This window comes from Puntigrus tetrazona, chromosome 12, assembly GCF_018831695.1.
Source record: "Puntigrus tetrazona isolate hp1 chromosome 12, ASM1883169v1, whole genome shotgun sequence".
In the NCBI taxonomy this organism is placed as follows: Eukaryota; Metazoa; Chordata; class Actinopteri; order Cypriniformes; family Cyprinidae; genus Puntigrus; species Puntigrus tetrazona.
In genome coordinates, this window is record NC_056710.1 from 1,951,397 (window position 1) to 1,978,152 (window position 26,756).

At 36.4% G+C, this 26,756-nt stretch overlaps 2 protein-coding genes across 3 annotated transcripts; one reads left to right on the plus strand and one right to left on the minus strand.

Annotated features, from left to right (window-relative positions):
- The first annotated feature begins 1,126 nt into the window (after positions 1 to 1,126).
- Positions 1,127 to 17,474, plus strand: rhobtb1 (Rho related BTB domain containing 1). 2 transcript variants are annotated; one of them, XM_043253623.1, is made up of 10 exons: positions 1,127 to 1,378; positions 3,047 to 3,242; positions 3,477 to 3,580; positions 7,711 to 7,896; positions 8,032 to 8,990; positions 9,137 to 9,255; positions 11,444 to 11,594; positions 12,350 to 12,438; positions 13,601 to 13,706; positions 14,949 to 17,474. In XM_043253623.1, the coding sequence occupies exons 2-10, from the start codon at positions 3,063 to 3,065 to the stop codon at positions 15,116 to 15,118; spliced, it is 2,064 nt and encodes a 687-aa protein (XP_043109558.1). In that variant the 5' UTR covers positions 1,127 to 1,378; positions 3,047 to 3,062; the 3' UTR covers positions 15,119 to 17,474. The 2 variants fall into 2 exon arrangements, with proteins under 2 accessions (XP_043109558.1, XP_043109559.1); XM_043253624.1 differs by lacking the exon at positions 1,127 to 1,378 and adding an exon at positions 7,041 to 7,087 and having other exon boundaries at positions 3,210 to 3,242.
- Positions 17,475 to 23,373: 5,899 nt separating this feature from the next.
- On the minus strand, positions 23,374 to 26,319 carry tmem26b (transmembrane protein 26b). Its single transcript, XM_043253398.1, has 6 exons — positions 26,065 to 26,319; positions 25,842 to 25,938; positions 25,651 to 25,734; positions 25,114 to 25,322; positions 24,345 to 24,424; positions 23,374 to 24,186 (listed from the first exon to the last, which is right to left on the minus strand). The coding sequence occupies exons 1-6, from the start codon at positions 26,250 to 26,252 to the stop codon at positions 23,939 to 23,941; spliced, it is 906 nt and encodes a 301-aa protein (XP_043109333.1). The 5' UTR covers positions 26,253 to 26,319; the 3' UTR covers positions 23,374 to 23,938.
- Between the last annotated feature and the right edge of the window lie 437 nt (positions 26,320 to 26,756).

Here is a 26,756-nt window from a genome sequence, read left to right on the forward strand (position 1 = left end):
CGCACCGTAATATTAGCATTTGCAATCGAAATGAGACCCAAATTAATGCGCAAAGATCAATTTGTGATGCTTGATGTAAATTAATGTGCAACCTTTAAAAAGTTGAAACCAATCGCGACGTATCATTAGTCTCGCACAGGAAATGCGAGTCTGACAGCTGGGTCATAGCAGGAATCTGTTCGGATTACAGATTACAAATTGGAAAATTTCACTTATATTTTACACTCCGTATGGCATCACCTACTTGACAAACAGGCATGCTAAGACATCCCAGGACTGAAGCCGAATAATCCTGTTTACAGGATGTGTCCCACTCAACTTTGCCTTCATTCATTTACTGCCTCCAGCGAACCGAGGGATCAGGCTCCTAGCAGTTATAAATATATCTACATCACACACTTCATGCATGATTCAAAACATCCTCTGGGCTTATAGGCATGAGACAGGGCCCTGAAGTATCTCTTGATGTGCGTCTGGCTCCGCCGCCCTGGTTTCATTCATAATTTGAGCTGTGTTTCTCCGAGCAAGTAAAAAAGACTGCGAAATTGCTAGAATCGGGACAGTCTGTTCTTCTGGATTCACAGGTCGGGGCTGTTTTGATGCACGGCGGGGACCGTGCCGTTATGAAACGGAACGAATCGGCCGTTCGGGTGTTTCGCCCATCCGATATATGCAGAAGATAATATCGGAAATGAGTCGATGGTAATCTACTTATTTGGATTAAAACGATGTAGACCGCCGCAGAGATGTCAGTCATTTAGCATCTAAGCGTGCTCGTCCGACTGTGCTTGTAACAAAAATGAACGTGCACCTTTTTCATACAGCATCTTGTTGCACGGAATTAGATTAGCCAGATCTTAAATGGCTGCCAGCCTTGACAGTGACTGTCGCTTACGCATTCACAAGTCAATCTTAAGACACCTTCAAGAGCCGCCTTATTTCAAATGAAGGCGTTCTGCTTCGAGTTCGACTCGAAAATAAGACGCTGGCCGATGCTCCTCTTTGGCTCACGGCACATATGAGGCACCTTGTTTTCCTGAATGAAACCGTACGCGCGCGCTATTAATAGCACCGGCTCTATGACGTCACAATGGAAGCCGCATCTGACTCGCGACAGATGATGATTCTCTCAAAGAGCCTCGCGACCGGGAAGGACACGCCATCCCCGCGCATTTATCGGTCTGTACGCTTGCAGATACATAGGAATTAACTTTTTTTTGCTCGCGAACGGGGACGTAGCGGCGGTCGGGAGATGGTTTTGCAGCGTCTGCCCAGCTAGCGACGAGCGTTTGTTCTTTCATAACATCAGCAAGCTGCAGTCACTGTATACTGAACTGACTTCTGACAACAATAAACACACACACATCACAAAGACACGGTACGTATGCTTGCGTCCACTGTGTGATTTTTTTTTTTTTTTTCTGGGTGGTGTCCTTATGTAATTCATCATGCACCCTTGTAGGACAGTTGATCAACTTCTTACAAAGAGATAACGATGTATCGTTTTAATGCGTGCATGTTTCAATTTTGGTTTATTGTGAAATGATTTAGCAAAATTGCAATTCGTGCAGTAGTAGTAGTGCATCACATATGTGATGAAAAAATATTGCTTTGGAATTTCATACCTTGCTTTTTGCATTTTCAGCGCATAATTATGCTTCTTGTGACAGCATCTGAATGATTTTTTATTTATATTTATAAAAGTAATGATAATAAAAATAAAGAAACAACCGTGTGTAAGAATTAGATGCATCAACTATGTGTCAGATGAGCTAGAAATAATGTTTTGCAGGCATGCATAAATGTATATTTACATTCCTGATTATATGACTTATGCAGCGTCATATCTCTGATTTAGCATGACTGTGCAACAGACACTTCAGATTTGTCTGCATTAAATAAAAATCATGTTACGACATCGCCTAAAGTATTTACCTTTTCAATTTTACTCGATTTTATGAGTTTCCACTTTGTTTCAACTTGGATTCATCTGTAATTGGAAGTGGCTGGGAAAAAAGTGCACTCAACCTTGGCACCACTTCGGTTTAAATCATTTAAGACAGCAATTAAGTTTCCAATTTTAGTGAGTTTTGTGTGTGTGTGTGTGTGTGTGTGTGTTGCTCAGTATTTGAATTGATTCCAGCTAAAATTCATTCTTTGATTACAATGTCCTAGGCTTTAAATTATAAAGAGATTCAACATAAAAAATGAGTGGATAAGAGTGTGTTGGTTACAGAGCGCCTAGAGATGTTATGAATAGAGGTGCATGAATGGTTCCCTTACTCCAGTGTTTAAACATATAGCTGACATGTGCTGATTAACATCATGTTGAAACTGAATTCTTCGGGTTTAGAAATGTAGGTCGTCCTGTGCATTAAAATGATTTTTCAATTTTTTTTACACCTCACCTTTAAAAAAAGAACCAGCTGAGGTAACGAAGGTGTGAAGGTGAAAACTAAAGATGATGCTGCATTTTGCAATAATGCTCTTTATTTGTGTCTCTCCAGTTGTTTTACTAATTGGAGTGATTAAAGGCCACGTCCATAATGTAATACTGTATTATGTAATAAAATGTTCCGTAAGAGTTAAGACCTGACAAATTATTCCACGTTTTTAATATTAGGCAATAAAATCACACCGATGACCTTTTTGATAGTTGGTGGTATAATTCTATGATTGTATTAGATGCCCAGAACTGTTAAACGAATAAATGTTAAAAATGACAAGCATCTTTATTATTTATTTATTGTATTACTATTATTATTATTATTTATTTGGTAGTCATGTACACTGCATCTGACAAGAAAGTCATATGGGTTGGGTTTTGTCCAGCTCAGCAGGAACAAGATGTGGCTATAATATAGGGCAACTATTTTAGGAACGTGAAAACAAGAAGTCCCGTATTATATTGAGGTCTCATTGACCCACAGCAAGGTCAGCGCTCCGTGCAGCCTCTGATTTAATAGGTCTGAAATGAAATCCCTCCTTTGGTCAGTATGCGTGTGCACCGTTACGAATTCTCGTACAATAATTCCTTTTGTTGTAGGGTACTCGAGTTGAATATGGACTACGAAAGACCCAACGTAGAGACCATCAAGTGTGTTGTTGTTGGAGACAATGCCGTGGGGAAGACTCGCCTTATTTGTGCCCGGGCTTGCAACACTACCCTGACCCAGTACCAGCTGTTGGCCACCCATGTACCCACCGTCTGGGCCATCGACCAGTACAGAGTCTGTCAAGAGGTAAACCTTCCCTCAGTTAAATTTACCTTGCTGTTATCACGGCATCACGTCAGGCCCAAGGCTGGAGATAATGAGCATGTGGTACCCAGATTTGTTTCCGTCAGGATTCATCTAAATTTCAGCCGACGGAAGGGAAACAGATTACAGAAAAAGATCAAATGCGCCTGTGGTCTCCTTTGCTCCGGGGCAGAGGTGCTGCTTTAAAAGCCGAATTAATGCTATGACTCCTCACAGGTCTTAGAGCGTTCCAGAGACGTCGTGGATGACGTAAGCGTATCCCTCCGGCTATGGGACACCTTTGGAGACCATCACAAAGACAGACGCTTCGCCTACGGGAGGTACGAACAGATTGGGTTTGATTCGCAATTTGCGTGTAATAGTGGTGCAAGCTTAAAACAATAGTAGGCCCCAAAAGCGAAAATTTGGTTATTAATTTAACCCCTGTCGTTTGAAACCCAGGACTTTCTTCCAGGGAACTTAAAAAGAAAATTGTAAAACAGAACGTTCAAGCTGCTCTTTTCCACATAATGGAAGTAAATGCTGACCAGAGGTGAAAAAAAACCTAAATGCAAAAATATCAATAGAGCAAATGTTCCATGTACATTGTGTTTATTTATTTTTTATTCATTAAGGCACCGCTAAATATATTGTAGAAACCTAATTTTCTTTTAAAGCTGCTTTGCAACTATTTGTACCACGAAAAACGCTGTACAATAAACCTGAAATAAATTTTAATTTAAAATTGAAAGCATAACAAATATCATAAAGAATATTAATTTGTTTAATTTTTTCCGTTCAAAGGTATGAAATTGATAGATACGTTGAATTTATTTGTTTATTAATTAAAATTCAGTTCATTTATCAAACGTGGGCCGACAAAAATGTTCCTTTCAACCAAAGATGTACCAACATCAGTCATTTTTAGTGCTGTGCAACAAAATAACTTTCACCAAATAATAAATAATAAAATATTTTTTTATTTATTAATTGAACACAAAGTACACAGACCCTTCTTATGTGTCACATGACTAATCACAACTTACTAACTGTAATATGTTCATTTGAAAAACTTACGTTTTATGATACTTTTATTGGTCACCATTCACTTTCATTGCATAGAAAAGAGGAGTGTGAACATTACTCTAAACGTCTTCTTTTGTGTTCCTCAAAAATACATTTGTCTAATCATATTTTTTGTGTGAACTGTGCCTTTAATTCCTTTTCAAGTGAAATGCATTGCATTAGGGTTAGTTATGTGCATTTATTTATTATGGCAATCAGTGTGACCCTACGGTAAACTACGCCGTTGAAAATAACATAAATACAAGGGTATGCATGAGAAATTTTAACATTGCTGTCTGGATAATATCTTAACAAATTACCGGAGAAAATCTTAATTGCTTCTTCAGTTCACAAATGCCACCACTTTACTGAACAGAAAGACAGGAAGCATCCTGCCATCAGATGCTTTCATCATTTGCTCTGACATCAGACACTGAGCTATTTGCAACTGAATGCGGGCCGAACATGACAGCTGAACACTGTTATGTTAACTCATGGCCGTTTTTTGTCAAGCACTCGGTTAATGAGGTCTTTCTTTGCGCTCATCACACACTCACTGCTTTTATGCTTTCTTTTCTGACGTTTTAATGCAGGATAAACAAAACATTCTCATTTTGGTATGAGTTTGTACTGGCGGTAACATAATTAACGTCAATTATGTTATGTTCAATGATGTATTTTACAAGTAATTTAGAATGCACTGCATGCAGCATTCATGTTCGTATTGTTGCTGCTTCATTCAAGGTCATTTTGTATTTATCTGTTAATAAAACATTTACTGGCCAGTTTTACAGAAAGAGTTTGTTTGGTGTTATCAGTCATGCATAATATGTCAAACCCAAATCACTTTTTATTTTAAGAATATTTTTGTAATTATTAGAATCTGATGGTAGAAACATCTTGAATTATAATGGTACAAACCTAGGCTAGACTTTACTAGTAGTGTATAGCAAATTAATTAAACATTTCCAAAATGCACCATAAAAAAAGAGCATCAGCTGATGATTATGTTTACTTAATGTGGCCAGAAACAATATCAGAAGAATATTGCTCATGGCTTGTTATACAGCAATGTTTTTGTCATGTCAAAGGTAATTTAGTCATCAGTGATCCAGAGCTAAATGGATTGTTAGAACCCAAATTCATGTTCATGATTCGCTCTAGCAAGGGAGGGAAATGTGACACATTCCAAGAATCTCTGTTAGACAAAATTATATTCCTCCAGTGTCCTTTTGGAGTTGCTTAACAGATGGTGTTTAAAGGCATAAGTATGACCTAATTCTTCCCTCTGACAGTCTGAAAGAAGATTTTAGAAACTTAAAGAAGGGTTGTCTGCATATTTACCCTACATGAGAGAATATTCTGTGATTTAGCGCTAGACCAGTCCCGATCCAGATGCACCAGACTGTTTCAATCAGATACTGTACACCTGACTTGCTCCTTGACTTTGGGCCAGTCTTGTTCAATAGAATTATATTTTTAGTCCTCCCTGCTTTATTGCGTCCTAAAAATAAAACCAGTGCACTGAGGTCTGGAGTCATAAAGCTTGGCTCAGATTCAAAGAATGACCTCTAGATGTTCGCTAGCCGTCTTTCTCAGGGCTTCGATGTGTGACTGGTGTACTATATTGCCTTTAAGTAACCCATAATTGTACAGAAACGAGATTCTAAAGCACTGTGCCTCTATGGACCTGTACTTACCAAATAGAAGAGCATGAAGTTTGCGTTCTGCTCTATGAGCATAGGCTAAGAGTGTCTCATCCACAGTTTAGTGTCCAAACCAAATATGCGACTAGTCTGCTGGAAGTGTCCTAACCCAACCCCCCCCACCCCGATTAACAAGCTTTTTCTAATCTTGGCTTGTTTGGGATAGTAAAACACATATTTTCGAGCAGTCTAATAGAAACACAATAGCAACACCTCTATCACTTAAACATACTCACATATCTCCCAGCCCTTGCTGAAAGTGACTGGTTCATTTAGTGATGAATGAGAAGAAATAGCTCCGCAAAACAAAAGTCATAAATCTGGGTGATTAGCTGACATTGTTGACATTGAAAAAATACAACCTTCTCTGCAATCGGTCTATGTGAGTTTACCTAAAGGAGACAAAGATGTTTTTGCATGGATGTAGCAGTTTTACAAATGACTCCTTCTGATTGTGTGTTTTGTTTAATTGCTAATTAATGACATGTTGAGTTTTCTACTCCCTGGATTGATGTAAGGTTAATAAAGATAATTGCTGTTTATATGCTGATTTGCTCTCATTTATTCAGGTTGGGGGAGGTATTGTTGAGTTACTGAGAGAGCAATTGCAACCACGCTGACTTTTCAAGAGATTCTGAAGCCCAAATAAATGCTACATGTTTTACCAGAAGTGCATTGATTCTGGCTTAACATCAAACAGGCTTTTTTACAGAGCTCTAGGGTGATCTGCCAAGAGCCCTTGCCATTTTGACCAGAGATGTTTAGTTTTCAGCAAACCATTACTGAGGACAGGATAGGTTTTAGCCTAGCAATTATCGGTACCATGCAGTGCCATATCAAAGCATATATTTAGCTTTAAAAGCTGATTGATATCAAACTCTGTTTCACTGTACCTTTGGGCTTATATTGTTATTATAGACTCTGGCTGTAATGTTGCTCTCCTTTAGATAGATTTCCCTGAACTGTTGTTGACTACAAAGGCAATTATCATGTACAGTAGCATTGTTCTGTGCCTCTTTTTTGTTTTTAGGGCTCCTATGATCTTTATGCAAGCCCGTGAAACATAAGAGAGACACTGTAAGTCCTGAAGCCTGCTAGCATCTCCATAATTTTCTGCATTGCCAACTGTGTGGTGTGGTAGCTGAGACCTTTGCTTGCCCAGTCAGCAAGAAATGCACGATTCCTTTTGTGGACGATGGCAGCAAACGGGTGATCATACATGATTTACTTACTCGTGTGGTGACGGGTGTTGACCCCCTTCCCAGGATAGACTTTGTACTAATCTTGCTACAGGAAGGTATGCCAGCAGTGCGCCAGAATGTCTGCATGTCATCCTTTTTGTGCTTTTGTTTCGTCTGTTTTGTTGATCATGTTCGTTCTAGTCCTCACAGAGGCAGCCAAACAAAAAAGCATTGCCAAAGGAGTTTGGTCTACGGCATCGGACTCGTGTAAAGTAAAGGCAATCTTTTTGCGCGCTGTCAACAGGTCAATGTCAGGCTGGCATTGAGATCGCAGGTTTTGCATGACCACCAAACACTGAAGGACTGTGGGTTTGCTACGGATACCGCTTGGCACCTGCCACATTTGACACTCTTGGCTTAAAATCCCGTTAGCATGCGTGTTATGTGGTGTCTTGCCCTGTGTTGTTAAACAGATGAGTTTTCAATGGACGGTTACTCGATTTACTTTTACTTTCGAAGGTCTGACGTCGTGGTTCTCTGCTTTTCCATCGCCAACCCCAACTCCCTACACCATGTTAAAACCATGTGGTACCTCGAGATCAAGCACTTCTGTCCTCGCACACCTGTCATCTTGGTCGGTTGCCAGCTGGACTTGCGCTACGCTGACCTGGAGGCAGTCAATCGAGCTAGGCGACCATTATCAAGGTACTGGTAACTAATGCCCCTGTTCTTCTAAATCCAATAAGTTAGAACTTGGATATTCTTTGACAATTCCCAAGCAAAAACTGTTAAGGAACTCACATACGCTCATTTCTGATTGTATTTATTTGTCTCTCACAGGCCCATTAAACCTGGAGATATTTTGCCTCCAGAGAGTGGAAGGGAGGTCGCCAAAGAGCTCGGCATACCATACTACGAGACAAGCGTTTTCGATCAGTTTGGCATTAAGGATATCTTTGATAATGCCATCCGAGCAGCCCTCATTTCCAGACGCCACCTACAATTCTGGAAGTCCCACCTGAGGAAGGTCCAAAAGCCGCTGTTGCAGGCACCATTTTTACCACCCAAAGCCCCTCCACCACTTATTAAGATCCCTGAATGCCCAGCCAAAAACCGGGATGGCCCGAAGCAGCTTCTTGAGAGCCCCCTGTGTGCTGATGTTATGTTCATCATTCAGGAACACATCCACTTGTTTGCCCACAGGATCTACCTGTCTACCTCATCCTCCAAATTCTTCGACCTCTTTCAGATGGACTTCTCAGATGAGTCCCAGTGCTTAGTGGTAACTGAGCGTCATGGTCGGGATCAGCTAATGCGCACGCTAAGCCTGGACACAGAAGAGGACGTCACAGTCCTCCCCAATCTTTCTCCTTGCTCGCTCAGGGCATCCAAGAGTGACGGAACCCTGAAGATGATGACGTTCAGTGGGATGCACCGGCGCACAAAGCTGTCCCTGGCCTCTTGGAGCAAGGCCTTCCACAGCATCCACAAAGAGAGTGTAATCAATCTGGTCACAGGTGCACCAGCTCTTATGACTGTCGTCAAGATGGATCATTCCATCCACCATGGACCATTCAGCGCTGTCCTACGCTTCCTCTACACTGGTGAGCTGGATGAGAAGGAGAAGGACCTGATGAAGATCGCCCAGATCGCAGAGATCCTAGAAGTGTTTGATCTTAGGATGATGGTGGAGAACATCATGAACAATGAGGGCTTCATGAATCAAGAGATCACAAAAGCGTTCCATGTGAGAAAGGCCAACCGAATCAAAGAGTGTCTCGCCAAGAATAACTTCACAGGTATTGAGGAACCAAGATTAGTTTTTTTTATCTTTGAATGAGAAATATTATTTTTGACGAGTCATTTGCTGCAAAAAGCTTCTTGAAACATGCTAGTTGCCCTTGTAAAATGCAGTTTCTCATGGTGTTTTGGACTCTCTTTGCAGATGTGGTGTTCAGGTTAGATGATGGCACCATTAACGCCCACAAACCACTGCTAATCTCTAGCTGTGACTGGATGGCTGCCTTATTTGGGGGCTCTTTCATGGAGAGTGCAAATGACGAGGTGAGTGTGAAAACAATGTTTAATGAGCTCCAGTTAGGGCACTGACAAGTCTACAGAACATCTTTATTTCGTCCTAAGCATTAATGAGTCTGCCAGTTCTCAAGCAGATGGTACAAGGTCACACTGCTCAGACATTTACATGCGCTTACATACTCAAATAGATGCGCACTGACACATTTTACAGAAACTGGCTTGCCAACAAATTGCATCAAATTCTTGAATAACTAAAATAGTGCCATTCTGGTGTTTCTAAGTGACGTTTTGAAAATCTATTTCTGCAGTGATGGACGATCTGTCAGTTCTCATGACCTTTTTGGAGTGCATGGTGTTCGTCTTACACTTATATTCACAATATAGTAGGGTTATTACTTTTTGAATGCCATTTTGCTGTCATTCACTGGCATTTTGTTTTGCATTGATTTTTAATTTCAGTTTAGTTGTAATTATTCATTCAATACTTTTTTTTCATTTGGAAATGTGGGAGCTTTTTTTTAATTACTTTTTAACAGTATTTAAAAATATTTTTCTAGTTTTTGTCTTTGTAATCATTTTTATTAATGTATAAATAATAACTTTATAGTATAGTTAGCCTCATATACTTTTCCATTTATAGCAATTTACATGCATAATTCATAATAAGCTGAGATGCACAGTCGATACAGGCACTTTTTGCTGTTTGAAGCTAGCATTATGCCTTTTGCTCGTTCCACAGCTGCCACATGCACACTTAATCCTGTTTCCACTGTCCAAATAGATGCTTTCATCTGTGGCACTGTTCATTAATTTCCCCTTTAACAGGTGGAATAAAGCAGACCAAGTTTCCTCCCTAAGGAGGAAAAGCAGACGTCATTCAGAGACAGTGATCTGTTTTCCTCTACGGTTAATCTTGGCACAAGGGACTCAGTACTTGATGGCCGTTTTTGTTTTGTTTTTTGCCTTAGTGCTCTGACATTTCATGCCAGTGTAACAATTAGGACAGCTATATTTTAGACAGTGTCCTACTTTCAGGCTTAAGTCCACAGTGCTTGCTTAATTCCGTGAGAGCATGCCTCTTTTTCTTTGCACTGCCTTTTGGAGTGGTTAGACTACCCCGGCAAAACACAGCAATCTACCGTGCTTGCCCTTGAAGAGTATTATGTAATGAGTTACGTAGCAGCATCTATCTGCGTGCGCTGTCCAAATGTGCTTAGTAATGCTGGACTGCTGGTGAGCCGGCCATCAGTTTCATAGAGATTAAAGACAGAATAGTCCTGTCTCCAAACAACAGCTGACCAGATTCTACTAAATACACAATATATATATATATATATATATATATATATATATATATATATATATATATATATATATATATATATATATATATATATATATATATATATATATATATATATATAAATATCTTTAGAATTTTCAATTATTTTCTATTCAGATATATTTTAAAATTAGATTTATTGTGATGTAAAGCTGAATTTTCAGCAGCTATTACTTCAGTCTTCAGAGTCACATGATTCTTCAGAAATAATTTGAATATTAGCATTGCTGAAAACAGTTAGAAAACAGCTGGTTAAAATTTATGTGGAAACCATGATAGTTTTTTTATGAATGGAAAGTTTATTGATCAGCATTTATTTGAAATACAACATTTTTTTATATTATAAATATTTTATTTTGTCACTTAGTGTTTTACCGTATTTTTAATCAAATTAATACAGCTTTTATCATTGTTATTATTATAATTATTATTATTATTCAACTTTTGACTGGTAATTGTAATTAAACTGGTTTTAATGAAGAAAAACTGTCTGACTATATCAACCTGACAAATTGGTTTAGACTGACTTTGGGGTGACAGCAGCAGGTTGCAACAGTTTTTTTTTTTTTTTTTTTTTTTTTTTTGTGCAACATATAACTTGCTCTGCTTCTTAACCGACTTTCCTTGTTGATAGAGCTCACAGTCCTCTTATTTTTCAACCTCTCCCAATAACCTGTCATATAGAGGCGCCCGTGAAATCAATCGCCTTGTTCTACATTTTATCCCAACGATTTCCTATTTCCCCGCAGAATCGTCACATTTCAGAAGTAAATGGCTTGTAAACGCTATTTCACGCTGACTTAGCGGCACCAGATGGAATTGACAAAATTGATTGTTTGAAGAATAATGACGTACATACACGTGTGTTGCCAGGTCTCATTCCCCAACACCAGCAGGGTATGCATGCAGGCAGTGCTGGAGTATCTCTACACCAATCAGCTGTCGCCCATGGCAGACCTGGACCCAATGGAGCTAATCGCCCTGGCCAACAGACTGTGCCTTCCACGGCTCATCGCCCTGACAGGTGAGCTCTCTGCCACAAGTTCCGAATGACACACAAAACAACACGCGCGTTCCTCAAGCACAGGGCAGAGCCCCTCGGCCACCTCGGATCTAAAGCAAACAGGCCTTTTAGCCCTTTCATTCTGTGTTGCTTAGCAACGAGCGATGTCAAGGTGCCAAATAAAAGAGAACGTCTCGTTGGAGCTTTGTGTGGCACACACTACAATCTGTCCGGCGGACGTCATCTAATGACGTGGTGGTGACAGGCTGAAATTTATCTGTGACTCCAGATGCAGCTATTTACCTCGGCTTTTGCGTAACCTGCACCGCCCCAGAGGAAAAGATGTTTTCTTTTTTTGTGCATCGGTTTATTTACAGCCCGCAAAAGTAGAAAAGCATCGTGAAACATTATTCAGAAGTAAATAAAAGTAGGAGATACTATTTCGGTCTTTCTACTTCAAAACTGTTGAATTTGTTTTATTCTGGGAACCCTCTCCTACTAGAATTAAATTAAATTAAATTAAATTAAATTAAATTAAATTAAATTAATAAAAATGTAATGATTGAAAAATGTATTAATTAAAATGTATTAATAAAAAATAATCATAATATAATTTTTTACAAAGATTTTAGAAAAGATGACACAACATAACAATAAATACATTTGCAGCACTTGCTGTCAAACTGATGAAGGTGTTTTCTGAGTTTGCTGGTGCTTTTTCTATTTGCACGTGTTTTCTCAAGTTGCAAAGTTTCTCAAATGTTTTCTCTCCTCAGAGCAATACGCTGTGAGCGAGTTAGTAAAAGCATCTAAAGATGGACAAGACATCGATGGAGAGGTACTCACCTATCTAGAGCTTGCTCAGGTAAATCTTTCTTATTAAAGTGGACAATTGATTGCGTATAAAAGTGCTAGATAAACGTGTAAATGGAAATATTAGTGCTAATATAGTAATGCAAACATTAGTGCTATTTCATCACGTAGGTTTGATGCGGTGAGTGGCGATTAATCGACACAAACGCTAAAACTCTCTCTACTAAAACCAATTTCCAAATTTGTAATATTTATATTATTTATTGCTGTCCTCTTGGCCAGGTCCTGCTTGAAAAGGAGATTTTTCAAAGAAATTAAATCAAAGGAAATATATTGTAATAATATTTGTTTAATGGCATTTCTTTTGCTGAGTACTGTCAATGACGTTAAATCCAATATGAAAAATCGAATAAACTTTTTTTTTCAACTCTGATGACTAATGGCAAAATTAGTAAGCCTTTTTTTATATATTTATTTGGGATTGGTAACTGAGAAAGTTTTGCAGGAAGATGAGTGCATGTTCATGCTCCAAATATAGCCTCATGAAATAAAAACAGACATTACAATAATTGTGATAATTATTATTTTTTTAATAGGTAATCATTGTATATTAATTAGATACATAGTCTCAGTATTTAGTGTGTGTGTTATTTTTACAATTACATGTATATATTTTTTTTAAACATATGACTGGAAATATTAGAGCACTGTAAACATACAGAACCAGGCTCAATGATTGAAACTGTAATTTAACAGCATTTAAAAACACAGGATGTTTCCTGTAAACATCCAGTATATATATAATAAAATTAGCCATTGCTTTAAGGATGAAAAATAAAGCAGGTATTAAACAGCCATCTGGCATTCTGTATCACTGGAATACAGAATATTAATATGCAATATTGAAAATAACAGATGACACAACAAATCTATAAAATACGCCATTTATCTGATGCCTTCATACAAAGCTACTTACAATAAAGCTATTGCAATGTTGGTTTTCTTGAAGCAACCAAGTCCGTATATGAAGGTGCCATTTCAATTATGTTTGCCTTCAAAGATTTGACAGCTGCTATGAGAAATCATAGTGAAATAATATATCATTTCAGATTACAAGATGGCAGCCTTTGTTTACAGTGATCATATTCCATTATTTAGACTAAATACATACAAACGTTAACGTCTTGTTTTTTATTCCTTTGTTTTGATGACAGTTCCATAATGCTAATCAACTCGCTGCCTGGTGTTTACACCACATCTGCACCCATTACAACAGGATATGTGCCAATTACCGTAAAGAGATCAAGTCCAAATCAGCAGGTAAGAGCATTTCCTGAATAATCATGAGACGGATGCAAAGACACGTCACCATTGAAACGGCATGCTTTAAAGCATCTGCAGTAACTTTTAACTTTGCTTTATTAAGTAGCTATGAGGCTTTAAGAATGTCCTTTTGAAGAGAATGAAATTCACCAAATCCATATGCTGTTAGTTATTCATTTTAATAGAAAAAAACAAATATAAGTTAAAAAAAAAACTACATAAAATGTATTAATAATATAATATGTATCTAATAATATTATGTGTATATGGTTGGTTACTTTTTAGTTTATATGGAAGCGTACTGTATTATTTTTTCTTTTTTAAAGATTACATTCAATTTTGATTGCAATAATGTATATATATATATATATATATATATATATATATATATATATATTATTAAATAATTATTAATATATGTATGTATATATATATATATATATATATATATATATATATATATATATATATATATATATTATAGCAATCAAAATTTAATATAATCTTTAAAAAGAAAAAATAATACAGTACGCTCCATATAAACTAAAAAGTAACCATTTAAAAATATTAAGATTTATTAAGATTTATTAATCTTAGTTTTAATTTCAATTGTAAATTTAAATGTTCATTTCAAGATTTATTATTACAATCAAAACTTGAATAATTAAGTATTTAATAAAGTTAAATAATGGTAATATTAAAAAAATAATGGGCTTGTTAATATCACTGCTAATATTAACATGAATTAACGTTGTATTTTTATTTACTAAAATAAAAAAAAGCTTAATAAATAAATGTTTTAAATGTACTGCTTGTTGTTAGTTAATGTTAACTAATGGAACCAAATTGGTTATTGTTCGCCAAAAATATCCATTTTCTTCAACATTATTAATTTTGTTTTGTTTTCATGTTTTTTTCATTTAATATTTTATTGTAATTTCAATATATTAAAATACCACTTATTTACTTATTTTAATACTAAGTCAAATTAATGAGAAAAGCTTCCTAAGAAACTGTCTGAAATAAAATAATATTTAAATAGTATTATTTTTATTTCACTCCGAACTAATGGTCATTTCCTGTATGGATGTTTTATCGTTTTGCTTTTATATTAAATGAAGCCTGCTGTGATGTTATTCTTTACAATTTTAGGCCGTTCCTTTTATGTTACATTTTTGCTTTATGCGCTCTATCGCTCACCCTCGAAACCATTCTGGGCTTGTGTTGTAATGTGAGCAGAAAACCAGGAATATTTCGAGAAGCACCGCTGGCCTCCGGTCTGGTATCTGAAAGAGGAAGATCACTATCAGCGGGTGAAGAAGGAGAGAGAGAAGGAGGATGTGGTGCTGAATAAACATCACTCTCGGTGGCGCTGGTGTATCTGGAGCACGTCCCCCGCCGTTGCTTGAGCCCGTACCCTCTTCTTTTATTCTTAAAGCTCTTATTTTTCCTTTTTTTTCCTATTTTGCTAAGATGAAACAGGCCCCTCCGAATGAGCATTCTGTTTGAAGCACAATGTCCAATCAATGCTGGCCATCGAATCCACGGAGGTGACGTGGGCCTGATATTTGTGATATTTGTTTTAACAATCGAGCTGCTGTGTCGGACTTGGTCGTGATCTGACTGTGTTAGAAGTGTAAGAATCTTAAAACACCACGAGGATTAGGGAGTGTATTTTCCCTCCCCCGTCTTTCCTTTTTCACTTAGGTGCTATATACTGTATATTCGCATTGACGCGTTTTAATCTGTTCTGTGAAATCGTCTAAGCGGAGAAAGCTCACCGTGCCGCTAATTCTGAGCACGTGCTTCATTCGCATCGTACCATTCTGCATCCGGGCAAGTTTCGGGGAACGCTATACGCCCGTTTATTGGACAACTAAGAGCACTTGTGGTCTGGGCTCGCTGTTGATTGTGATATTATGGACGTTTATGGAGTTTTTTTTTTTTTTTTTGCGTGAACTTCAGGGACGGGAACGCAGCAGGCGGGTCGTTCTTATTATGCAGTACGTCTGAACTTTCTTAAAAACGCATGATTGCATTTTTGTAAAAGGATATGAAATATGTTCTGTACGAATTCCTAACGTTCCTAACTTCGCGATTTACGCAACGTCAAAAAATCAGGAAATAGGTTACGGGACGATACGGACGTTTTCAACGGAGTTTTGAAAAATGCATATTTCAAAGCTTCACGTTCGCTCACAGTATTTGTTTTTCTTTGGTTTTGCATGGAAACATGAAATATTGCAATAGATTCGCGCTCCCCTTCGCATTTGTTTGCTAAAATCCCGAAACGAATTCCAACATAGACCGAAAAACTTTAATACTTGTATTTTTTCATTTTAAAATTCGCTAGTAAATTTCACAAAAAATAAATATGCAAGTAACTTTGATTAAACTGAATTAAACGTCAAATTAAACATGTATTAAAATGCAGTTAAGCGTGAAATATTATAAGTAGGAACAGTATTTTCTTGCAAAACCTAATTTTCAAAAAAAAAATTTTTTCAATAGTGTGGTTAGTTTTCATGGGTAGTTTTTTTTTTTTTTTTTTTTTTTTTTTTTAATAGTTACATTGTTAAAATGTTGCTAAAACGTAATAAAGCGACAAATCAACTAACCAAAAAAAAAAAAAAAACAGAAAAGAAAGAAAATTTAATTTCCGTACATGCTTACATTTTTGTTTTATCACCGAAATGTTGTCACTTCCTGCATGATGATGTCAACCATAGCTTTAATTTAAAGGGACTTTACAAAAAAGAAGAGTAGATTAATGAGGCCACATCAAAAACTAGAACTGATTATAAACTAAAGCAACATTCCCAATGAAAATGTTTACTAGAAAAAAAATTGTTTACATTTTGAAATCAGCGATCATCAGTTTCTTTTAACCTGTGCGTACCGCATGATAGGAACGATCCAGCTCGGAAAGAAAAAAAACGAAATCACCTCCAACTACCAGTTACACGTTCTTTTATTAAAACCTCTTCCGTGTGTTGTAGCATAATGTTAGCCTTTACTGACAAACTTCACGTTTCACTTATAATTAGAAGGGCTTAGAAACACAGCTTAGTTCAGGGCAAACCTCGACTAACGAAAAAATAAACCATAACAATAAAAATGTAACCACTACTCACATATAGTACATGTAATACATGAATTCCACCATTGTTGTGCTAGAAGTTACATATGTACTGTAGTGGATTGTAACTTTATTTACACATCAAAGATTGTCATAGTTGTGAAAGCTAAAACGATTTCCTCAGCTGTGTCCTATAATGAATAATTAATGTATGTAAATGTTTCATGGTAGGATTTTACAGGTAAAGAATGTACTGCGGCTTTAAAGACGGGTGAAGGGTTTTGCGTAACGCAAAAAAAAACAGGGTCGGTGCCGATGTAACGCAAACGTAACCGGACGAACAATGTAACTGCCTAGCGATAAAGGAGGAACGTTCATACTTGAAGAAAAATAATAGTGTTTAGTCATTATAGTGTAGATTATCTTTAGTTTACCAAAGCAATATATAGATGATCACATGCATAAGATACCATGATTGTTCTTTTTCGGTGGTATTGGCGAAATCGTTGTTAACTATTGTTAGCTGCTGAAAACCAAATGGCTGGTTCATTTGGTTCTTGCTGTCTAAATGCCTTTGATCTTGCTGGTCATTATCTTTAATGTTGGTTGTTTGTTTATTTATGTATTTCATTAATTTATTTTTTAAAAAATGGAAAACTGTTGAATAAATTATTGATTTTACTTGGTATCGAGCGATTGATTTTTCTTGTATGAAGACATTAGTTTATATTTTTTTCAGTGCTGATGGGTTTATAATTTGAAAAGGTCATTTGAAACGCCGGCGATGTATTAATTAATAAATCTAAAAGTTGATGGACGAATGTGGACCACGAAAACCATGAAGGAGAAATATATTTCAAAGCCTCACGTTTGCTCGCAGTGTTTTAATTTTTTTGTTTAGCATTCCTTTATGAAATGCTGCATTTAATTGCAAACGTTTCGCGGTCGCCTTTGCATTTGTTTGCTAAAACGCCCCAAAAAATTCCAGTGTAGACCGAAAAACTTTAATACTTGTGTTTTTCATTTTAAAAATTGCTAGTAAATTTGACAAAAAATGAATAAATAAATAAATATCAGCTAGTGACCTCGATTGAGCTGAACTGAATGTCAAATGAAACATGAATTGAAATGTAGTTGAACATGAAACGTGGTCATAAATCCAAACGTTAATAGACGAATCCATTTATTAATAAATATTCATGCTTATTATTTACGATCACAAAACTAGTCAGAAGGGAAAATTAGTGTATTTGTAAGAATGGGACAATATAATTATTAGTTTTTTATATATATATATATATATATATATATATATATATATATATATATATATATATATATATATATATATATATATATATATATCAATTTCAAGCTTTTTTTGAATAATGGCCAGTTGCAAATGTGTGTGTGTAAAACAATTCAATAATAGGAAGATTAATATTGTGGTATACATACACTGTTGCGATTTTGCATAGTAAAATATCACATATAAAGCCACAAAACAACTTGCACATCTCCTAACAAAACACAGGTGTTTGACTTTTTTTGACCTCCGGCTGTTTGGATTCTGACGGCACCCATTCACTGCAGAGGATCCATTGGTGAGCAAGCGATGCTATCTGTTCAGATGAAGAAAGACGCTGACCGACATCCAGGACGGCCCGAGGTAGACTCTTAACAGTTTGCGGTTTGAATCTGTCAAACGTTAGCGGCTCGCATTCTAATGAAACGCGAATGCGTGTGAACCGCACCTGCGGTTATTCTACTGGGGAAAACCTGGCCTCAGCACTTGTTGATTAAAAGCCGAGCTGCGTGGGGAAATGAAAGGAAGCGATGCGAAAAACCGCCGGGAAACGCGGGGGTTAAACGCGTTGCTCAACCGAAATAATATGCAAAAGTAATATTACATAAAGCCCCAGAGTTGCTTCAATAATTCCTTAGAAAAAAAAGTGACATCCTGTATAATGTGGCTCTTTGATCCCGACCTAATCCTCCTCCGACGCACAGGCGTCCCGGCGAGAGGGTAAAAATCTGATTATATAACTCGACTTGTAGGGAAGCGGCATGCGTGGAGGCTTCCTGTGTCAGTTTAGGATTCGGCTAATGCCGCAGACTGTCAGTGAGCGCAGTTTAACCGCTGCGAGACGTTTTCTCCGAGGGGTTGAGCTCAGGTCTCTGGAGTGGGTTACAGGTAAAGCGTGTGACAGGTCAGGACATGTTTCTGGTGGAGTACGAGCGCACGGCCCAGTCACACATTGGAGACGTTGACTGGGAAACTGTATAGGGAATGTATACGCCAATAACAAAAGAAAATTAAGTGCTTATATATGCATAAAAAACAATGATTTATTCTACGTTCATAATTTGGCTGGAGAGCAAAAATACGGATTTATTCGGTAAAATACGTGCACTCATCATGCTACAGAAACACATCCAAATTAGCAGTGTATTGAAAAACTAACTCAAAATTAATGATATGGCTTCTTATTTCCTGCTGCAGATTATATTGAACACTCAATTTGATCATAACGACGTGCACAGAAATGCTGATGTAATTAACAGAAATGCCGATATAGAAAAGGATATAAAATACAGAGTTTAATCTAAAACAGCTTAAGCAAACGGTCGAGTATTTGACAGCTTTTGTAATATGTTGTTGACAGCTTTGGAGACTCAGGATTATAGTTAATCTGTGACGGGAAGAATGAGGATATATAGGAGCTACACAACAGAAACAGTCTCCACTGCTCAGTTCGTGTTATGTTGTTTTCTGTACACAACATTTTTTAAGTTTTAAGCAAAAATTTTAAAGGTGTGATTTTCCCACCGAACTGCATTCAACTTGACAGATTTAAACGAGTAGAAAATTAATTAAAGTAGCTAAAATGATTTACATGTTTTGCTTTATTGCATTGAAATGTGATATACAATAAGTGAAACTGTTTCATTTTCAGAAAGATTATTGGTATAATTTTGTTGGTTGGCCCTTCATATTCAAATTTAATCTCTAAACTGAAATGATTACATTAATGGCATCTCATTAAGCCTTGGACATTTCTACAAAGTTGTTATTCATCAGTGCAATGTAAAAACGTAATGATTCTAAGGTTATAGAAACCCGTTTTAATTTCTGATATTCTTGTTATTTCCAGTCATTTTTGTCTCAGTAGTCGACTATCATCCTCAAACAGAACAACGCTGTTGGTGTCAATGTCAGAACACTGGAATATTTAGTTACTGTAACACCAGCACAGTCATATTACACTGCTGGCTATTCGTGGGTATGTTATATTTTCACATTCACGATCAGTTTTCTTTGTTTCTAATATAAGAGGCTTCGTAACACAAGAATATAGATTACCAATGTTACTTTTTGTTTTTAGCTCAGCGTTGGCAATTCATATTGTTGTTGCCATTAAACGAAGCCATTAATATGACCTTCCAGATATGAAATCAACCCATGCAGTAAAATTACGTAAACTGATCGATTCAGTTAAATTTATTATAAAAAATTATTAATTTATGCTTTAAATGATACATTAATTAAATTAAATTAAATATTATTATTACATTTATTTATTAGAATTATTGTTAAGACTTTTACAGTGTGCTTGTTATATGTCCTTACTATTATAATAACAATAAATTGTTACAAATACATCTTAAAATAAAGTATACATTAAAGTATAAATAAAGTAAATTTATTATACATAAAATATAATAAATTATACATATGTTCAGATAAGATCACTGAAATGTTTGTAAATGATACATTTAATTTTTTTTATTTATTGTCATTTATGAAAAGCATTTGTTATATTTATAAATTATTAGCATTAATTGTTATTCGCATAACTGCCATTTTTATTCATTTCTAATAATAAATTCAACAGAATCCATCAGCTGAAGTCATATAACTGTGCTGCTCCAATAGCTCCATTTCATTTTTAATATCCATATATGCAGCCAGCCAGATTAGTCTAGTTGATCCTAATATTCTATTAATATAAAATGAATTTTGCTACAATTTTGCGTGAAAACAGAAAGGATATTGAACACAGATTTTTGGAATCATCAACACATAATAACTTGAGCTTGAAATAAAACTCACATCAAAACTAGACCTTGTTTGTTGGCTATAAACATTCTGCTGCTCTTCCTGTTTGTCACATGATGCCCTCTGGTGGATGAGACATGCATACACTTTGATTTGATAATAAATGAATATATCATACATGGAGAGTTTGAAAAAGCAGCATCCTAAAAGTATCTTACATGTCATTTTTGTTATTGGTTCATTCACAGAGCAGCTTCCATCCAGAAAGAACAAAATAATCAGAATAAACGCGAAAGGGAAGAAAAAGAACAATGTTATCGCACGTGACTTCCTCTCATCTAATTAGCCTGGCTGAACACCTCCACAGCTCACAGGATCTGGATGATCGTACCGGAGTCTGAACCGTCTTTATCTGACTTGCATTCCTCTGGCAATTCTTCGAGTTTAAACAGGAAAGCGCCAATCAGCTTACGTATCCGTTTATCACGATTTGCAGTCATTTCTTGATATGGGGTCAGGATAAGCAAGACCTCAAATTCAGCTTCAAGACCTAATAAAAAGGATCCCATTCTTTCCTTGTTATGATATCCCAAAATGTTGAAAGCCAAACAAAATAACAAAAGGTCCTCAAAGGTCAAAGAGTGTTTTTTTAAAAGGCCTCCCGGTTTAAAATATCTTAAATTGTGTTACGTGTTTTCGCGTACGTATTTTACGAATCGGCAATTCGTTCGAATGACCTGCACCTTACCATTGGGTCACTGGGGTTTTACACGAATTGTACAAAAGCGGTCGTACGAATGAACCATTTCGTAAAATGCGTACGAATCGATCTTGAGGCTGTGTTGGATTGACAGAACTGCTCGTTGTAGTTCTACGGAAAAAAAAGTATCTTACTACAAAGCATCTTTGGAAATATTGAGCCGCTGCCGGGGGTCAATGTGCACAAACATGATATGAATGGAAGGAGGAAACCTTACCTGCAACCTCAGCATAAATGTCAGTATCATCATTTAACGATAAGCCACTAGCAAGTGTTGCGGTCTGATAAAGTAAGAGACTCAGTCACCAAAGGTATATTTGAAGAACACAGAAAAGCATGAGGAAAGAACTGTTAAATCTGTTGGATGTATTAAGCTCTGGAATAGCAGTCTGTCTTCTCAACTTTTAGGGGAAAGTTATAATAATTCCAGCACAGTCTCACAACCAGTTACGTATTTTATGAGGTGGCTAATTTAATAGACCTCACGCATAAGATTTTGTACGATTTGTCTAAACGCCAGTGATGTAGGTTTAAGGGCGGGATTAGGTTAGGTGTTTATTCAATTTTTTGATTAAAGGTGTCATAAATAGCAAGCCTTTTTTTCCACAGCACCTCGGTCAGGCTGTGTTAAAGATGCTTTATACATAAAATAAATGGAACTTGAATTTAAACAATGTTCAGTTTCTTCGTGGATAGATCGTTTAGTTTTGTTTGATCTCGGTATATTGAAAGGAGCCACATGATTACATTGAGGTCAAATGAAGCGAAAAGACCAGTCTGAGCATTTATTTAAGTCCCGCCTTCCTGAAACGGGTCGATTTGTACTAAGCGAGGTTTGCTCTGATCGGCCAGATATCCAGTGCGTTGTTATTAGCCGAATACCTCAAGCATGTGATGGAAATGTTATGCCCCATACTATAACGTGATGCAGTGAGCGATGATACAAAACGAGTCATTTGTTGCATCCAGTGGGGACATAATTACTGATTATAATGAATTAGTCTTGTAAACATGATCATGAAACAATAAACAACAAGCTGAACTCTACACTGCTCAAAAGTTGCGTTTTAATAGCAAGTAGCATATTGTTTTAATAAGAAAACGTAACTTACTTAAAGGTTGTGAGTCAGAAGCACCAGGCTATCCTTGCAAAGTTGAAAGTGCATCATCACTTCTGTGCACAGCTAGAATAGGCTCCCCTTCAGGTTCAGGAATTAGTTCTCTGTAAAATGAGCTGAACATATCTATATTGGGTTGAACTGTTCTGGAACAGTGTTGTAAATACTACTTAACCGCTAATAACTAAACATAGCGTCTCCAGAACATGGCGCTGGCGGCAACAACGCTACGGCCTTCTTTCTTTACGCAAACATTTTGACAATTATGACATTATGACATTATTACGCAAACATTATGACAATTATCCCACACAGTGGGGTGTGTTTAAATGAGCCGTTTTAGGAAGGTCTTTTATAAACAATATCTCCCTGTTTTTGAGACTTTATTCTTTGCAACTTTAGGCATCTTATCTATGCGCAAATAACTTGTATAGCAAAACTTGACAAGGATGAGCCAAAAAGGGAACGTATCATTGTTCTGAGTTGTTTGTGTAATCTATGGGATCTGAGATCTAGACGTGTGGAAGAATTAGAACAGTTTTGTTTGTATTTATATGGTTATTTTTGTACTGTATCTATGTGTGTTATTACTGTGATTCGATGCGTTGGATACAATGTTTATTAAAGACAACAAAGAGGACACTAACTCTTGCTTCTCATTTATTGTTAGATCAGAAAAATACTACATTTGTCTTTTGTCCTCTGAAGGTAATTATACTTAGATTAGATTAACGTTAGAAATGTTATAGCAGAGTACTCTCCGTTTGGTTTTTGTACTCATTTTTATTGATTCTTTTTCTTTAATTTTTCATGACTATTATTGTCATCATTTATAATTTTGTTTTCAAATAAATCACAATTTTAAACTTCAGTGCATCAGTTGTGCACCATTTGCTAAATGTGTGTTTCTGGTACTGGTTTAGTTTTAAGTAATCAGACGTTTATGATGTCAAATTTAATTAACGTTTTAACTGCCTTAAAAAGCAGCAGCACAAATAGCAGCAAATTTAATTATGCTCACGCTCACTTCGACAGCCTTTATTAATAATATAACATGTTGTACATGCGTACATTATTAATAAGCTGTCCTGTTACAATGAATCAAAATGATTAGCACAATCAGACTTTTGACTGTGACTGGCGCAGTGCCAGTTCTCAAAATAACGTTCATCGCTGCAGCTGATTGACTGAACAAGATCCTGTTTGTGCATGTCAAGGTTTGTTATCTACGTAAATAACCCAAAGCCTGTAGATGTTAATCATCACTACTAGGAAGTTCTTAATGGTGAAGAAGACCAACATCTGATGAATGTCAGAGAAATAAATCATCACTGCAAGTCGGACAACAAAGAAAGGGCCATCTTGAAGAAAAATGGTTCCTGCAATGTCCCACATATCTGTCCGGAACTTGGCGATGAGAGATCCATCCTGGCTTTCACAGAAATCCTCAGGTTTGACCACTGAGAAACGCCAATGACAAACAGGAAATAACAATAATGACTGTAGTTATATAGTCTTGGTTATGGTTATGCATACTTCAGATTCTGCAGCTATCATTAATGTTGTAATTGATTTCGTGTTTTTGTGAATGAAGCACCAATTATGGATGAGTACAGACCTGAGAAATGCAAAGGAAACTGTAGCATGCTCAATGTCCAGACTGCAAGAATAATGTACACAAACTGTATACTGTTCTCCCTAAAACAAAGAACAGAATATACCTAAATTTGGAACAGAAATGTTTATCCATAAATATATATGTATGTATATACAGTATCTTATATATATATAGACATAATCTTAAAAATTCTATTTGTGACTTTTATTTGGCAACTCATATTATTTCTGATATTATTGTGCCAAAAGTGCCAATGTGATCCCTACGACAGTAAAGCAGAATACTTACATAACATATATATATATATATATATATATATATATATATATATATATATATATATATATATATATATGTGTGTGTCCTAATAATTAGTCTAATTGTGATCAAAGCTCTGTAGTTTATATTATGTGGGGCAAAACTTGCTATGATGCTATGATAAAAGAAATTAAATAAATGAATAAACATAATCTATATATATATATATATATATATATATATATATATATATATATATATATGTGTGTGTGTATGTGTGTGTGTGTGTGTGTGTGTGTGTGTGTTAATCTTAAAAAAAAAAAAAAAAAAAAAAAAAAGTTTTTATTAGAAGTAGTAAAAATTTCATAGCATAATAACCCACCTTACCCTGAAGGGAGAATATTGTGATACAGTAGGATTTATAAGGTTAATAGCTCATTCATGACAACACTGCTGAGAACTGAAATAAATGTGAACAATTTGATTATGCAGGGCTTTCAACAACACTTACGCCACATCAGCGAGCGTCTCACTGATGAACTCGAGGATGTCAGCAGCTGTGCCTACAAAGATGAGCAACAACTGGGATATTTCATCTCTGGTGACCCCTCCAGCGATCGGTAGCAGCCACTTCCCCACGATCAGCAGGATCAGGACGATTTGCTGAAGGGCCAGGATCCAGTCATTGGCACAAACCGATGACAGAAATCTCAGAGGGTTCTAAAATACCACCACAAAGTGAGTATTCAGCTATGAAGTGTCGCTCTGGAAGAACTGAGGTCACACTTACATAAAGCGTGTCCTATACAGTATTTGAAGGTGTGGTAACTTCTGAAAAAATAACAGTAGTTATAAACCATGAACGCAGGTCTTGTTTGTTGAGGGCTGAACCAACATTTGTATTTATGAATCTCCCGCAATTTTTTTAGAGGCAAAACAGAGTGAATATTCCATGTCTGAAAGTCTCATGTATTCTTACAGAGATTACTTTAGTTCATGCTTCCATGGAAAATGACTGTAACCGGTATGAATGTTAAAGGGGCAGTACCTGTTCGTTCAAGCTTCCATTGGTCGCATTTCTCAATTCATGTAGAAATGCTTGGATGCTCTGAGTCGAATCCAGATTAGTACACTGCAATAATCAGCATTTTTGTTATATACGAAATGTTTGCACGCAAGGGATATCTACAATGTATTTATGAAAAGCGTGTAGCTAATTCATCTACCATTTACTATTACCTTAGCACTACTTGACTTGTTTTTCTGATGGTGCAGCTGAAGGATCCATATGGTTGGTATAATGCTGATTAGGAAAAACAGTATTGCCGGGGAAAACCTAAAGATCAGAGTTCAGAGCTCAGCGATGTTCAGTTTCTCACAAGTAAGTTACACTAGATGACATTCAAGGAAGCTGGCCCCAAGAATATTCTTATGTTTCCAAAAATAAATGCTGATGACTTACCATTTGTAGTCCTTCCCTTTTCTCCTTCTCAGAGTCAGAATCATTTCAGCCACCAGAGGTAAATAGAGGATAGTCAGAAACCAGTATAAATGATTATTTTTAACCCATGTCACCCTCCATACACCAATGAGAGACACTAAAATAAACAACGCTCTGGTGACTACAGCGCAGATAAATTTGACCAGCATGCTGTCTTTCAGAGTTTCAGGCTGATTAATGAAGCGAGGAAAGTTGTGGCTTTCACTCTGTGCTCGTCTCCAGTCTGAATAAACTAAAGCTCAAAACGTTTTTTCCCCCTTTCCACCTTTCACATGATTTGGGCGGGACTGCTGTTCCGTACCTAACCGTGTTGTTATATTTTATTCTCTCCCTCCCTTTCGATTTATTTAAAGCGATTTGCCTGTGTTTTGGTTTGCTATACATCTCGGTGATTGTGTTTTGTTATCGTCTACTCGTGTAAAATTTCACTGAAGAAGTGGACAAATAAATAAAATACTACCTTGTCAATATTATTCAAGAATAAGCGATGAGGTGCGGTAAAAAAATTTTTTTTTTTTTTTTAATCAAACCGACTAGCAAACCGGTCAGCTGTAAGCGAAGCATGCTATACTTTAGCCTGAGCGAGTCGTTGAAACATTTTGTTTTCCACACAACGTTTTTAATTAAATGAACTGTAAACATGTCGCACAAAA